The sequence below is a fragment of the Gymnoscopelus microlampas genome (genome assembly GCF_963454915.1).
Source record: "Gymnoscopelus microlampas genome assembly, chromosome: 22".
Classification (NCBI taxonomy): Eukaryota; Metazoa; Chordata; class Actinopteri; order Myctophiformes; family Myctophidae; genus Gymnoscopelus; species Gymnoscopelus microlampas.
The window spans coordinates 27,170,893-27,188,431 of NC_139959.1; the positions used below are offsets into that span (position 1 = coordinate 27,170,893).

At 43.4% G+C, this 17,539-nt stretch overlaps 1 protein-coding gene across 1 annotated transcript in view; it reads right to left on the reverse strand.

Annotated features, from left to right (window-relative positions):
- odad2 (outer dynein arm docking complex subunit 2) overlaps window positions 1-16,198 on the reverse strand; it is a gene marked incomplete at both ends in the record, with an annotated part of 82,654 nt that extends 66,456 nt beyond the window's left edge. The window contains 8 exons of the mRNA XM_084048145.1: window positions 5,138-5,294; window positions 7,249-7,469; window positions 12,016-12,135; window positions 13,420-13,556; window positions 14,278-14,384; window positions 14,590-14,791; window positions 15,409-15,566; window positions 15,990-16,198. Coding sequence (XP_083904271.1) covers window positions 5,138-5,294; window positions 7,249-7,469; window positions 12,016-12,135; window positions 13,420-13,556; window positions 14,278-14,384; window positions 14,590-14,791; window positions 15,409-15,566; window positions 15,990-16,198 — 1,311 coding nt within the window. The remainder of the gene's footprint in view (window positions 1-5,137; window positions 5,295-7,248; window positions 7,470-12,015; window positions 12,136-13,419; window positions 13,557-14,277; window positions 14,385-14,589; window positions 14,792-15,408; window positions 15,567-15,989) is intronic.
- Between the last annotated feature and the right edge of the window lie 1,341 nt (window positions 16,199-17,539).

Genomic DNA, 17,539 nt, shown 5'->3' on the forward strand with positions numbered 1-17,539 from the left:
TAGGGGGGGGGGGGGGGGGAAGGGAAAGGTTGCTGCGCTGTAATGTGTTTTATTTAGGCTCTATAAACTCCACAGGTGAAAACTTGTGAGCTTCATAAACCTGAGGAAGGTGACCCTTTTCAAGACATTTGCAAACAGCAGGGATCAGTAATAATAACAGCAGTGACTAATGTCCTTGTAAATTACACCCTAAAAGGGATAAAATACCTTTAAACTGTGGCACAAATCACTGAGGTACCGTACGGCAGAACGAGAGATCAGAGGTGTAAATCATTTTAAGATCCGGTGAATGTTGCCCAATGCCTGCGCGTCCGAAAACTATTATTCCTAAATGACTGTGGTTTATTGCAAAACACAATAGCGAGTGCAGATAACTCCCACATGCTGAGAGGCCCCATAAAACACATTTGCTTTTGGTATTGTGGAATTCACATTACGCTTATGTGCGGTGGGTGAGTAATAATCGTGCATCTACAATTCAACAGTAATCCTTCTAATGGTTAAAATCATTATGTAAGTGATGTATCCCCTCATCTGATGCAATTGCATTACCCCCCCCCCAAAAAAAGGGATTTACAGGAGATTTACCACTCTGAGGGGTCAAATTTAAATCACGATGTGAAAGTGATATGAGCCACTTAAAGATGCTTTATGCATTTTGTCTCCTCCTTTGGTGTAGGGCTCCATGCAGGTCAAAAAGAAACCTGCACGCACACACACACACACACACACACACACACACACACACACACACACACACACACACACACACACACACACACACACACACACACACACACACACACACACACACACACACACACACACACACACACACACACACACACACACACACACACCTCTAATATGGGTCTGGTTGTCAGACGGCCCTGCCTCAGCCACGCCTGGCCCATAAATCACAGTGCTAACCGTGCCAGAGCAGGGACGGGGTTAATAGAACTGTCAGTGATGCCGTGTTGACCCCCAAGCCCCTTCTTTTACAGCGTAGCAGTGTGTGGTGTGTTGTGTATACATGCGTCGCTGGTCAAGAGGGCAACACATTTGTGCGTGTACGTGCGCGTGTGTGTGTGTGTGTATATGTGTGTGTGTGTGTGTGTGTGTGTGTGTATATGTGTGTGTGCGTGCGTGTGTGTGCGCGCGCGCTCGTGAGTCTGTGTGTGTCACATGCTGGAGTGGTGACAGGTGGACAGAAGCCACTGCCTGTGGTTCACGGACGTCAGTGTGTAAGAAAGAAGCGCTGCGTTCTGGCAGAGGTCGAGTCCTGGAGGACGCATGTGGTTTTAACTTTCTCCCAGAGCGCGCTCGTCTCTGCAGCTCGGGACTCGGAGCAAAGTGGTACTAATGAAAAGAGCAAAGCTCGACCTGCCTGTTCCATTATGGGCAAACGGACAGGGGGAGGGAACGGATAATTAACGGTGGTCTCTTGCTTCACATTTGACACAGGATCTCCAATAAAATAAAACCTGATCGTTCAATTGGGCCCCTACCGTCCTCGCGGTAAGAACGGTACGTGCTGAGTAAACAAATGAGAAGCAAAAGTTCTTTAAATGATAGAAGTTGCTTTACGCATGAGCGTGGAATTATGCAACTATTCCTCTAAAGAGGAAAAAAACCCAGACTAGACATGTTGTAAAGGCATTACAAGGGTTTAAAGATTTTAAGGTTTTAACGGAGCCCTTTGGTTCTTAAAATAGTACCTCCGATGCTTAACTGCATACTTTATAATTAACTACAAATTCACCTCTGGTGAGAAAATGAGCCGGCACTGGCTTACCTGCACTAGAGGCAGGATTTACTTTTACTGTAGCAATTAGGAGAATGGTTCTCAGGAGAGCAGGCTGGAACAGTAGTACTGTCACTGGCCAGCAGAGGGCAAGCAAACTTACTGAGGGCTGAACACAAGGTTCATATGAGTGGATAAACCAGCACAGTTTTGCTAACCCACTGACACCTTACAACCTTGCACGCACCTAACGCTTGCCAAGGTAATCATATGAATGGCATTATAAAGAATGGAAAGGGGTTTATGTTAATATTGATTTCAGAAAACGTAATTGGAAAAAAACTATGGGATAGTTCATCATTTTGTTGATGTTGGATGATGGAAGGTGTTCATCTGCCGAATAGAAAATCTGGAACTTCTATATCATGCATCCAAGTCATGCAATATTTATTACTGTACATGATCCTGAAATGTGAAACATAATCTAGTAAGTTATGTAAACAAATCAAACAAAAACATATTAACAAAATCACTTTTAGAGATGAAAAAAAGTTAAAATGAATCAAGGTGAAGAAAGCCTCCTCTGTGCCTCACCTGCCACTGATCAAAAACAGCAGGGCACAGGCAGCCTAATTGACAGCAGCTTTGGTGACACAGTAAAAGTACAGTGTTTAGCCTCATTGCCAAACTCACCATGTAATTCTTGCTAACGTGGCTATTTGGTTCTGGTGGGTCAAAAACAACCATACACACAAGTAGCATACGATGTATACAGTGTATGGTAGGCTAATCACAAAATGATGTGCTATGGAAAATGGTACATGTGCTTTTTTCATCACTAATAAGTTACGTTACATTGAGCAAACACTAACTGAATTGCCTATAGTCTTAAGCCTGATTTATACTTTATTGTAAGACGATGTCACAAGCCAAGAAAAGGAGATCTACAAGCTCACTATGCGTCCCATCAGTGACATACTGTGAGCTTGTAGATGAGCTATTTCTGAGATATTACTGTGCTTGTTTCCAGTCCCATTTTGTGTGTGTGTGTGTGTGTGTGTGTGTGTGTGTGTGTGTGTGTGTGTGTGTGTGTGTGTGTGTGTGTGTGTGTGTGCGTGCATTTATTTTGATGTTTGATATGACATACTGTTTAACAGCACATGTTAAATGCATATTAAAGGTATAGACTGCATAAACACATTTGCACTCACTAGGTAATATCCTAAAATTAATATAATAATTGCGATGCCAAGCAGAGCATTCCTTGATCTTGTCTGTGTGTTGTCTGCGTCTATAGAGCGCCGTGGGGAGGAACGCAAAGGAGCTCTCTCCTAAAATAAAACAGATATTTAACTTGGCCCATGATGAGCTTGAGCCTGCGATGGTAATGATATTATAAGATGACTGGTGGACAAACCCCATAAATAACTGCGCGGTGTGGTTTCCAGACAGATAGAAGGTTGGGATATATGTCAGATCCTCGCGTCGCGTGGATGTGGGAACACGCACACGAAACCTAAAAAGCGGCACGTGCACTGTCCTGCTGAAAATTCTAAAATATACAAGCGCACTGAGATTTCTTTATCTGAAATTGCCCCTTTCGTATCGCTCACATCTTGGCGTTCATGTTTTTTGGACAGGAGCAGGCAGCTCGCTTTTAGAGCGCATGCAGCTGAAGGACTTTTCTTCCATTATACAGTATTCTATTTGGTTTAGCTAAAAATATCGACGGCGAGCCGGACCTTTGCAGGGGTGTTTTCTTTACGAGATTTACGCTGTCGCCCCGCAAATGATCGTATTAGGCACTGAGCCACAAAACACAGCTCACAAATCCCCCCCATATCTAATAATGCTATTCATAAATTCATACAAAACACTGTAATGTAGACTATTTTTCCACACTGAAATAACAGCAACTTTTTACACATATATATTTGTGCAACACCTACAGAGTTTGCCTTCTTTATTGTCATGGAATGTGTAGACTTAAACTCTACACCAGGTTCTACCCAAATTCACAGTAAAATCCTTAGTGTTAAAGGTGCTGTAAGTGATATCTTGTAGTAAAAACAAATGCTTTTTTGTTTAAAAGTTAAAGCTCTACTGTACATTCTGATAGTAATCATTGGTATAGAGTGTTTGTTCAGTAACAGGGGTCTCTTTGTCTCTCCAACTCTTTAATAAAGAGAAAATACATTTTCAGATGGGACACCAATTTAAATCAATCTGGAGAAAGAACCCATTTATCAGCTTCAATTTGATATGTTCCAGTTCCAATTTTGCCTGCTCATTTTGTTTTGTTTCACCACTTCCAATTGCACTTTTTTTTTATCCTGTAGAAGTTATTGAAATTAGTGTGCCTTCTATTTTTATATCTCTGTAAATTGTAAAAACGGACAATTCGTACACTCTCTGGATTTTACTGTGTAGCATCGTCCAGAGAAACAGACTAAAAGGCAGGTATCCGACGGAGTCAAGTGGCCCGCTGTATTCACAGTCAGCCTGGGTCACTGGCGTTTCTGTCCTCTTCTCTCCCCCTCCCCCCCTGTGTTTTGACACATTAATATTCACCATATGCACTGTCAGACCTTTCGCAGGCGCGCTTCATTTTTATGCTTCTGCGGTGTGGGCAAACAGAGCGTACAGCTGCCGCTGTCAAGACAGCTCTCTTTCCCCCTCCTTGTGCCTTGGCTCACACGCGTAACCAAACAGCCCTGTGTCAGAAACCCAGGAATCCACGGGCCGGGCCAACCACTTCAATACGCGCCCCGTCCCCCCTACTACAAAGCAACGGCTTCGAGCGGGAGCGCCGCGTAGGTTATTTCATCTGACATCCCCCCTCCTTATCGAATGACAACCTGATGTAACGCTGCACAGGCGATGCGGGCAGGTGGAATTATGCTGCATTATAATTATTCTGCAACGGTCTGTGTGCCGTTGCACAGCGATCATAACCTCTCCTTGCTGTATATTCATGGCCGTTCCGAGCCTGACGACATTTTTATTTTCGACTACAAGTGAAGTCCTTCAAGGGAGAACGCCTTTGATGTTAAAGTATTGACTCGGGGGTCGGCATCAAAATTCCAGTACGGATCACAGGATTTTACCGTTTCCTGTCAGTTGCGACCTTTGCCTGCGGTGGTACAGTACATGTTTCTCTACAGAGCACTATTTTTAATAGGTTGGATACTCAAGGGTGATTTATATTCAGTTGCATGCTGGTGTCGCGCACCAAAAATAGCCGATCTAGAAGCTCACAACATGTTGCAGCGAGATGCGTTGTGAGCTTGTAGATCGGCTATTTTCGGTGCACGACGCGGCATGCACCCAAGTATAGCTCAAGCTTCATTTTGCGTGTGGCGGGGTGGGAGAGGTGGGGTGGCTTTACTGTACCTTAAGGTACTTCACCAGCTTTTGGATCTGCCAGTACTCCGAGGGCAGGTCCATGTTGCTCTCTCCCCGGCGCTCCGGCTGTTCCTCATCCTCCTCGCTCTCGGAGGAACTCTCGCTTAACTCCTCCGCCAGCGCACCTCCTGCTGTCGAGGTCCTCCTGCACACAAGGGGCCACAATAGGTAGATCCACTTAAAAAAACTACACACACACACACACACACACACACACACACACACACACACACACACAGTGGATCGCAACCTACAAAAGCGAGGGATAGTATAGCAACTAGACAATACATATTATTCCTACAAAGGGATGGAGAGTACCATGTTATGACATCAAGAATATCAATAACACCCAACTTTTTATATATTTCTTTTGTGTGTGCATGTGTGTCTCGGCTTCTAAGTTCTTTCCTGTGTTTTGAAAGGAAAACCAGCTCAGTCGTCCTACACGACGAGCTCCATTAAAAGAGTCTTGCTGAAATCTGAGCGTCAAGTTTGAACTTCCTCAAAATCTAAGGAGCAGCGGCACGCAATGGCTGGAAGAAAGTGCCTGGGATGACTGGAGTCATCATCATACACTATGCGACCATGCACACACACGCAAACACAAATGGCAGATGGCGTTTTTCAAAGTCGCCCGGGCCACTTGGATAACTGTATCATGAAAATTGCGCACCGCGGAGCAATGAAATTTGGTACACGTTCAAATGGGGCCGCGGGGAGACAGTTCCCATGCATGTACACGCACAGATAGCATTTCCAGGGGAGCCCATTATGAGAGGAAGTGCGCCGACGTGAACCAAGCATTTTCCAAGCAGTGCCGTGATAAGCACCGAAACAACAGCAACAACAATGCTTTCAGCGTAGCAGTGAGGGCGCGCGCGCGCGCGTGTGTGATCATTAATGTGCCTGAGATAACAGTTCCTTAGCCCCTTTTCAGAAGTATACCCACATTAGCCAGTTTTAACTGGCGAGCAGCGAAAACCGCTATCATTGAACAGTGGCTAGAATCGTCCCAGTAAATTTATTACAGCAGGGGCCCTGTATACATTGGCAGACACAATTATAAGGACAGCTGGGGGAGAACCTCAGCTGCCGGGAGACAAGAGACGTGTAGGTCGGCCTATACGCTGGCTCGAATTATTTGCAGTTTCCACTGAAGATATCGCCGCTGTTAAACCCCCCAAAAAAATGCATTTTGGCCAATCTCCGCATGTGATTTAATCTCATGTAACGTACTCCATCTGTAGAGGGGAAAGGGGGGTAACCATTATGGCATCGGACCAAGGAGAAGTCATTGTGGGGGAGACTTACGTTTTCTGCGTTGACTGGTGCCCGGGTGAGGAGGACGCTGAGAAAGCCGACTTCTTCTTGCTCTCTGATCTCAGCGTCTTGTCCCGTATCTCAGCGGGCTTCTCCCTCCCAGACGCCTTTCCACCTCTCTTTCCCCCCACTTCCCTGTAATCATCACATGAAATGAGGAGCCGTTATGCCCTTTTCTATTTTGCAAAATGGTTATGTCTCTAACGTGATCATTATTTAACAATTCTAGACGAGGGATCACTGTGCTATTTAGGTACTTTTATCATGAGCCAATTGCCCCTCAAATGGGGAGGGTGGGGGCAGTTATCACAAGGTACAGCTGCGAAAGCTCAGCCCCTGCTAGATCTATTTATCAATCAAAGCCCATATGTGATAGATCATTTGGGGATTTCTTGTGAGACCTCTCCCGGCTTTTCTGTCTGTAATTGGGCAGAGAGGGTTTTCCACGCTGCGAACACAGACATCAACTTAAGAGCATCTGTAAGTAAAGAGGAATATTTGCAAACTGCCCCCAAAACGTATAAACCATAAAACCATGGCTTGATAATGTGTGACTGCTGGCATGTGGAGAAGATGCACTCAGAGCATGCGGCTGGCATTTCAACCCCGGCTCTTAATTTATGCTTCGTCGTACAACAGAGTCGCGTGCTTGTAGATTGGCAATTGCGCAAGTATAAATTTGGCTTAATGACGCCAGAGACCGCCATCCCCATGCTTGGTACGCAGTGGCCCAAACAATATTTCAGAACACTTCACAAGGGAGTGGGATTGTCACATACTCATAGGGAGACACGAGGCCGAGATTCTTCCACTTCTGAGATGGTTCTAATTTCTTTCTGCCGCCTGGCTTGTTCGGCGTGTGCTGTTGTCTCGCCTTCTCATGCACATTCTTTTCCTGATGCTCGTAAGACCTTCGGGCTTGGCCTTGTTCCTCCGCATCAACCAATTCCACATGTTGGATTTTCGCTGTTGATGGAAGTTCTTCTTGAACTGCGAAATCCTGTTGGTGAGACGGGGGGAAAAAACAGACAAGAGTTTGAGAGTGAGGAAAAAGACCTCCGAATAGACGCTAGCAGTGAGATATACAATAAATTTCGGTTGTTAAAAAAAAGTCCTTCCTCTGCAGGACTCTTCTTTTAACAAAATCCTCAGTCCTATTATCATTCTCCCCCGAGTTATGGGACATATTTTCCATCCAACATCTTGACATGTTGCCTCTTTATTCACTGTTTAAGAGTTAAGACACATCACACGCTGATGCGTACAGTAAGAGGCTGCTGGCCATCGTGGGCTGAGAAGAGCCATATAAAAAACTAATCAGGGTTCTGAAACAGTATCAGTGACTGTTCACATAAAAACTCTCAACAATCCCCAGGCCTGGATAACAATTCAGCCTTTATTGAGCCTTGGGAATAAAATAACACATTCCCTGTGTTTTACACAGAAGAGGGTCCCCCTCTCTGGTAATTGGCTGAACAATATCAAAAGTTTATTGTTTCTCTACATTCCTCGAGGTTAAACCTTGCAGCTTGGCACGGACAAAGTAGAGCCTTTGTGTCACTGTTATTCAGCGATGATTTTTTTTATTTTTTTTTTGTAAGTTTTGAAGGTCTTTTTGCCCAACTTTACAACCTACATAAGAATGCCAACAAGACACATATGAATGGTTTGCAGGCAGGAACGTTTTTAATCACAGACACCTGTTCTGCAGAAAATAGCCTGGACCGTCATAGGTTACCCCGAGCTTGGGTTCTTTTTATTTTTTTTTATTTTCATGGCAGGGGAAAAGAATTAACATGGATTTCTATGGGTTGTTTTCACATATAGGCCAGAACCAAGCATGCCCAGTCACTTTTCCAATGACTTTGCTTGTCATAAAACACAAAGTGACCTGCTGTTGGAAGGCCACACGGACCAATCCACTCCAACACAACGCCACACTTGGGTTTTATTGAGGCATCCGACCTTATTCAATTCCATTATACTTGGAATGGGCAAAGTCCATGAGCTGAAGCAGGAGGAAACACTCCAGATTCTATGGCACGCCACAACGCTGGGCCCTATTACAGGTGCCTTTCTGCGTCAGAACAAACTAAAGGCCAGCAGACAAAGGCCATGTTAAACAGAACTGACGCCGGCTGCTCTCCAAACATTTCTCAGCAACAAATATTTTTATAGTAGGCAATTTTCAGTCATTAGCGAGACTTATATCTTTCACTCGCTTCGTTTCCGTCCAAGCCTTCAGCTCGGGCACTAAAACCCGAACCTCCAAATATTTACATGTGTTTGGGGAAGACTTGAATCTAATTGCTTCAAAACCGCACTGATGGAAAATCAGCAGCGCAGCAAATCTGCCGCGCTAAAATAGCTGTCAGTGACGAGATGCAAACAGCCGTCCGCTGAGTGATTATGACAGAGAAGCTGGCCATATTAATTTCAAAACTCGAATAACAAAACGTCTCGAGACCAGAGAGAGAGGTAGGGGGAGCTTGCTTCTCAGCGAGTGTGCGTCGCACATGCAAATACACAGCAATGTCCAATTTCCAATCACGCCATAATGTCAAAAGGAATCGACAACGAGCCAACAGAGAAGTTGAGCCTGCTTCCTCCCTGTGTTGCAGCCGTCCTCTCCCTCTGGCTGCCTCTGCATAGGTTTGATGGAGACTGTCTAATCTAATAAAACGTTTCAAAAAGATATGCTTCCTCGTGCTGGAAAACGAGTAGATATGTTTTGAAGATTAAGTGTTGTTATCTTTGGCCAATACCTGCCGTGCTCGGGCTCTCTGTGCGTCGCAATCAGAGAACTGGGCTGGAGCTGTTCAGGATCGTGTGTCCGACAGACCTGACTTTTCCTGCGATTGTTCTCTCAAATTTAAAAGCTGGTCAAACTGGTTCGCGACCTCAAGAGTGGCTGCAATTACATACCGTATTAATGTCTCCATAATGTGGGATGTCAAAGGCCCTTTGCACCCCAGCCTGTGTTATCAGCCACAAACATAACACATTGAAAACACAGCAATGTTTTCTTAATCAGGCCCCCACCCACCCATAGATTACTTGATTTAAAATTAAAGGGTCATAGCTAGAGTTTACAAGATATGTTATATCTTATATTAAGATATGTGTTCATCATTTGTCAAAAAAAAGTCAGCATAGAAAAAAGCATAAAAAAGACAAATCAACTTGGTCAAGTAGGACAATTCAAACCTTCCGATGAATTGAGTACTTGATTATGAAAGGGGATCAACATGCAAAACTTTTAATAGGAAAAAGTTTTATTTTCTAAATGGTTAAGTGAGTAGAACACGTTGGACGTACATCCCAGCTATGTTATGTTGGATATAACCAGGCCAACTTCAAAGGAGCAGAAGAGACAGAGAAGAGAAGACCTTGACATGATTTGTGTCTCAGCAAACTCATTCACAGCGTTTTTTACGGCCTCTGTTCATCATCTTTACATAGTTCTGCTCATGGCATCACTCTTCACACAGGAATCATAAAACATAAAAGCCTGGATGTGCTTCTTTTTTTTCCAACTTTTTTTTTTATACACGCCTCAGGCTGGAAACACTCATCGGCTTAATAATGCCTTCATTTACCCCGCCACTCAAAGGCTTGGCTCCCTGTTGCTATCACCTTCTGGAAAAAAGTCACACTGACCAACCACAATTTGACAGATATCGGCGAAGGTCTACTGTACGCTGCTGTGTTCTGTATATGAGCCTAGTATAATGTTATTTCAAAAACGACTGAACAGAAATTGCTGTTAAAGGCCACTTACAGCAGTAAATGTCCTGGCATTTACGTACAAGCGTACGGAAAATCTCTTAGGGCAATTAGGGTCCAGTAAGCATTTTGGGTTTTTGTTAAAAGATTTCTTTTGTCGTGAGCTTTTTGGTCCCGAGGTGCCTCACATGCCGAATAGTTCAGCGAACTCATTTGGCCCTTCTCATGCAGAATAGTTCTGAAAAGTCATCGGGAAGAAAAAATACATCTACTTGTCCGCCCTGTTTTACAGCTGCGAATCCCATCACTCCAACAGATAGACTCTTATTTTTGGAGTGTCTCATTTTAAGCGTAAGATTTGCAAAGTAAACAGTGCTTCATCATATTTACATTTTGATTGGCAATTAAAATGTTGAGTGTCCCCAAAAGTATGCAAAAGGAACATTATAAGATCACAGCAACTAGAGGCCGACCGATGTCAGGTTTCTAGGTCCAATACAGATCCCGATTTTAGAAAGTCCAAGACCATCGATTATTACCAATGTTTTGACCGACATTTTGTACCAAAAAAAAGGAAACAACAGAAAAGAGAAGTGCAAAATCTTTCAATAGCATTTGAGAACATTCAACTAATAAACAAATAAATACAAAAATCTATTTGATACATAAAACATTTAACACAATTAAGTATATATACTTTGTTTAACCACTTATTGGCCCTTTTCAAATCTTTTCGAAAATGTTTGAAAGCAAAAAATTGGGACACATCAGCTGCATAATTGCCGATACTGATGTCGTCAGAAATGACCAATGTATTGGTCGTGCTGTAACAGCAGCTGCCTCTTCTTGTCTACAGAGATGGTGGGAGAGTTGCATAGTGAGCAGCCACCCAACAATGAGGGGCTTAAATGCCCCGCAGACTTCTGATGAGCCTGTGATGATGCCACATTTTCCGACAAACATCAGCACGAGTGAGAAAAAAAATACATTCTCATATTTTCAAATGATGAACAGATTTTGGTGCACAGCTGGTAGCTATTATCGAGGTGATTTGTTATTTCATCAAATCACTTAAGCAGGAAACAGCACTACTGAATGAATCATGTGCATTTTCAATGTCTGCACATGACTGTGTGTGCGTGCGCGTGTGCGTGTGTGTAGGTGAGTGTGTGCGTGTGCGTGCGTGTGTGTGTGTGTAGGTGTGCGCGCGCGCGTGTGTGTCTCTACGGGGCTGTTTGACATTGTGTTAACCAGGGGAGATGTGGAAGGCGCAGCAGGGGGACGCGTCACAGAGTTTTCAGCACAGTGACAAGCAGACACTAGCTCACTAGCGAGAGGAGCGGAGCAGACACTGCCTTCACAATCCCAAAATGCAAGTCTGCACACACATGACTCATATACAGAATCAGTCAAATCAGGAGGAGGAGGAGGAGGGCCCAGTTAACAGACAAAGAGGCACTTGAACGCACCCGGCTTGCATGCTTTTGTGGGGCAAAAAGTGTGCTTAACCACTTAAGCTCTATAAACTTCGCCATGCAGTGAAGAGCGAAAATAGCCAAAACACAAGCTCACAACTTGTCACATCACAACGCGTTGTGAGCTTGTAGATCTGCTATTTTCAAACATTTTGAACATGCCCAAAATAGGGATGCCATGTTGAAAGCAGTTAAAAGTGTACATCTAACGCTGCAATGAATTCTGCAGTACCTTTTTTTTATGTAATATTTGTTGCAAATATTTTTACCCTGAATTGTAGCACTTTGAGATTAGTTTTAAGTGTAAAGTGCAATATAAATAAAAAGTATTATTATTAACATTACCTGCTCGTTTATGTTCTCTGCAAAATAGGGGGACTGGCTCTTCAGGAGCGTCACCATGTCTTTGTAGACATCACTCGTTCGCTCGTAGGCGTTCTCCTCGCTCTCCTCCTGTTTTATGCCCTGTGAAAACAATGTTTGGGAAAGGAGAAAAAAATGCCTCATTAATGCTGAAAACCACAATTATAATGTTGCCCACATGTCTGTTTGAATAACTGAGGTTTGAAATTTCAGACTATCGCCGGGCTGCCTAAAAAAAAAACGCTGGGAAGTCTAAACCCACTTAAACAGCTTCATTATGGCTAAAACCGTCCTAATCTTTGTGGTTTCGTTTGCCTCAATGTCACCCATTGGGCAACACCCAGATATTTATCGTGTAGTGTTTTTTCTTTTTTTTTTACCTTAGCTGAACTATTTCCAGGTGAAGAAATAAGACAGAGGAAATGTAGGGGCTTGTCACCAGAGGAAACCGAAGAGTGAAAGACACGTGGCATGCAAAACGTTCTCTTATGATTAATTGCACACAGATTCAGGTCCGTGGGTTGATGTAAACATTGAACAAGGCCTCACAGGAATCATTGGGAATCACTCCATATTACAGAGATTGATACGTTCTCTGCTTTTCATTGACACTTACTTAATCACTTACAAACTTTTTCAGAAACAGCAGATCTACAAGCTAGGTCACAACAAGTCACGATTTAGAAATTCTAATTGTCAGTGGTATGAATGATATTTATTTTATCGGTTATTTTGCTGTTAATTAGGTATGGACAGTGACACCACATGATTTACAGATACAGTGTAAAATGAATTCCTTAAATTTCCTTTGGTCAAAAAGCATTGAAATCAGCACTACTGTAGTATTGTGCATAAGAAAGACACATGGCAGCACTTTTTCGGCAGTGCCGGCAGATAACCGTGGCCGGAGGTATTATGTATTCAGGTTGTCTGTCAGTACGTCTGTACATCCGTACATCCGTCCCAAACGACACAATAACTCTCTGGGGAATTTCATGACAATCGGAACAAAATGATCCACTTGGACTCATGGAGCAAGATCAAGGTCATTATGACCTCTCAAAATAAATTACATCAAGGTCACTACATACTACTACACTATGAGTCTGGACAGACATGTACTGTATGTACACCGCAACTGGTTGGCGGAGGCATACAACCGCAATGTGGTATTTATTTCTAGTTTTTCTTTTTTCTTTTACAGGGATGGAACTTCTAAAAGAGATGAACTGCATGGTCAATAAAACAGTTTGCCAACATTTAAAGTACTGTATATCTTTAAGCTCCTTAAAAACACTGTCATATGGAGGGAAAATTCTAAACTATACTCAATCATGTTAACGGTATATACAGTAGTGCACTGTCGCACTATCTTGTCAGTCTTACCCCATTCAAGAAGACCCCAGCTGTGCTACAGGTGATGAAGAGGGTCTCAGTGTCACAAGGCTCAATGGCGAGGTAACATATCTCATCGTGCACCTGCCTCCAGGGAGGGCTGCGACAGCCATTGGGAAACTGGTAATCTGTGGAAAGATAACACACCCGGACAGCCAGGGAAGAAATACTACAACAGGCTCTGTAATCAATATGTAGCAGTGCTTGAAATCAGGTCACATCACCATTTTTCCGCCCGAAGAAAGAAGGAGAAAGGGGGGAGTAAATTTCCATGGGTTCAAAGAGTACAGCATCACAAAAGGAGAAATCATCGCAAGTGCCGGGGCTGCCAAGTCAGCCGTGACAGATCGCTCCGCGTGGCGCAGGTCTGAGAGACGGACCCAGGTTAGAGTCATGATTTGATTCCCTTTTATAAATCATCTGCCGAGAAACAGGGCCACATCATGGCACCAGCATAATTTAAGGCCGCCTGGCATCGCACAGTTGAAGCATATTTGCATAGACGGTTTCAATTTACCTGTAGCAATATGGGGGACACATTTTTCAAAGGCCGCATTTATCACTTGGTGCGTGGGGGGATGGCCCTCTCACGGATGTTTATTGGTGCTGCAAATATGCAGCACCGAGGCATGTACAGTAAATAAATTGACCAAAGTCTCAGTAAACTGAAGTCTGACAGATATAATGACTTCCATGTTTTTTTGCAGAGGGATGCGTGGGGTTGGGGAAATGTGGGGGCGGGAGGTTGAAACACAGACGTCTTATATTTTGGAACATCCAGTATTAGCCCCTAATAGCAATGGCTTCCCCTCGCAACGCATGGTGGAACGTGGCGGCGTAAATTCAAACCTGATGTGTATCGAACAGACTTCAACAGCCTCTTTTCCCCTTCGCCGCAGAAGCATTTCAGCAGCTCCACTTCATTGTTCACCGCCGCCGGGCTCAGCATTACTTCTCTGTCGTATGAATGTAATGAAACGGCAAAACAAAAGAAAACAAAACAAACAAGGCAATTTATCTCATTCATTCGTGGTTCTGTCTGTAAACTGCCTGCCTGTTCTAATCAGAAAAGGACACATTGCACCGAAGTGAAAGCAGCATGCCATGGCGGACGGTGGTTAATGTTTGGAGGAGGTATAAAAGGTACAGTATTACACTTACGGTGGGATCTGTTTGAGGGACTTGCTGAGGAGCTGGTTGTCCAGATGCTGCAGCAAGAGGAACAGTTTAACCTTGAGCTCAGAGTCCCCTGCCTCGTCCACGGCCTTCACGTTGTCCACCAAACCCAGCGCGGAGGTGTCCGCCACCTCCAGGACGGTGGCGAAGCTGGCATCCAGAATCTTGACCACGGGGTCTCTATTTTCTGAGCAGGGACAATGCAATTTGGTGAGACGCTATATGTAGCCTGTGTTTCCAGGTTACAATGGTGTGTGACTGTGTGTATATAATATACTTTACAGCAGCGTTTCTAAAATTGTGGATACAGGGCCCATAATGTTAGTGGAGGGCCCTCACGTGAAAGAGCTCTGGTGTGATTTAATGAGGCCGGGTCCCACAAAAAGGCTCAGTTCCGTGACTAAATTTATCCGATTTAGGTCCCAGACTGCCCAAGAGCCTCTGTTACAGAGGGCTAACATGCTTTTGTGTTTTGTTTTGGTCTTTTTTTAAACTGAGTTAACATAATCTTACTTATACAACACCCCTCCCTTGGCAATGGAAATAGGGTATGTTTTACTGTCTTCTGTGTACTGTATCCCTTTGGCAGACTAACATCTACTGTATCACCATATCTGGTTTTGGCACTTGGCCCCCCACAATAAATGTATCTGTAAAGTATTACAAACATTATCTGATGGCAGTGTAATTGGATGGAAGTAGAAGATAACAAGGAGTTATGGGTTATGGAACTATGCTGGCGGCTGGACTACTTAGGATGCAAATGGTATTCAAATCTCATCCTGAGGTTGGCCATGCTTGTACCTTCCAGACAAGCTTGAACCTCCTTCAGCTTCTTATCCTGTGCCAGCTGAACCAGTTTAGAGAGCTGGCCAAAGCTGTGCACAGAAATAGTTGGAGGCGAGAGCTGCAACAAGGGATGTCCGTTGCTGTCCTTTTCTTGGGACTGTACGATTGTGCCACTGAGGAGGAAAGAAAACTCATTTTGTTAGAACTTCATTGATACTTCATCAAACTTTGGCTCGCATAGCCAAAATAATTAGAACAATTTAATTGCTCTAATTATGTTTTTGTTGAATCATATCTGTCATTGCAGCCCAACCTGTTCATCAGCCAGGCTTGCACATTGGAGAAAACAGTCTGTGTTTGGCATTTTGTGCCTTGCGGCTATGAGGTGAAAAGCTAACCACAAGCAGAAATTAGCGGAAGAGAACTTTGCCACGAAGTGGGTTAGAATGTTTTCAGTCTGTGCTGAAGTTGAAAAACAAATTAATATAGAGCCAGGACAATTATGTGGAGGTAAAACAGATCTGGACACCACAGTGACAGCATATCCTGCAGAGACACATAATACTGGAGGCTGCCGGCCTCATGATTAGACTAACCTGATGTCGTAGTCTGTTTTGAAATCAGAAGCCTCTAAGGTGGTACTCCACTGCAGTGGCTCTTTGAACACGTGCTTTGCCTCCTGTGGGTGTCTAGAACTGAAGTTCTCCACGAAGCGCAGGATCTCTTTCAACAAGGACTCATTGATAGGTGTGATTTCCAGTTTGCCAGCGGTCCACTGGGCTGCTCTGGTCAGTGATGCTCCCATGACATCAGCTGCAACATACTGACATTTCAACAGGGAAATATTTTGTAGGCTATTTTATATTCAATGAATCCTATTACTATAAGTGACTTTGTATTCATCACTAAACCGCAATAGCCCTATAGCACTTTGAGATGCCATGCATTGTGAGGTTGTAGTTGGGTTATTTTTTTTTTAATGTTTGAAAAGCTTTGGACATTTTTGAAAATGTGTTTCTAAAATGACATGCCCAAAGGGACACCAGTGTGAACATGAATTTGACAAAAAACTGTGTAAAGGACCACTTCACCCATTTTCAATCTATCTTCATGGGCATAATTAGTACTCACTAATGCTCATTATAATATTGTAATTTTTTTGTCTACTCTGTCTGTGTCTCAAAAGGAGGGCTGTGGACAGTTCAGGTTTCTGAACTGTCCACAGTCCTCTGAGACAAAGATCTAACAGACAGAAATTGCACCACATTATAATGAGCATTAAAGTAGCTGAAACAGTAAGCAATACTGCTTCTCAGTAGTAGCCTACTAACTATAACATGTTGTGAAAACAAAGAAACAAATAAAAAACAAAGTTTTTTTTATTATTAATTTGTTATTGAAATTATGCAATGGTTAATCAATGGGGATGAGCAGGAATCAAGCTAATTCGACCCCTCTGCTTTGGGTCTAATCACTTTCAGGGTTTATTTCTCGATAATGACCTGCTCCATTATCCCACTTATTACACGGCTACTTAATATAGAAATTAATTACTGGACCCAAAAGTATAACAACAGGACGTTTTGATTGATTTTAAAAGGAAGCGTAATTGATGCCAGCTGTGCAAGTTGGTTGGCTAAAACAATGGGAAGTGAAGTGTTGATAAAAATAATGAATATTCTGTAACTGAATTGTTTATTTCTCGCCTCATATGGTTTAAAAAAAACATTCTTGAGTGTTATTTAGCTGTAAATGCATTCTGACTGACTGACTGTTTACATGGCTGTCATGTTGGATAGATAGGCCTGCGGCAAAGATCAGAACACGCAGATTGATATGAGCCAGGTGCAGCTGAGGCTTTGATTAGCGGTCTGTTATTGAGTTCATCTCATCAACAGTTATATTCTGGTCCATGGCGGGAGTAAAAATGTAAAATACACTTTCGCTAAAACGCTAAAACAAAGACGGTTTTAAGATGTTGAAAGACTACTTTCCAGTCTTTCCTTAGTGGGAACACTCGGAGCCCCCTACCTCACGTTTAAAATACACGTTTTGTCCAGAAAAGAAAAATATTTCACCTGATGGAAAAAAATGTTTTAGTTATTCCACTGCGCCCCCTACAGCATTGGTTCTCAAAGTGGGGTCC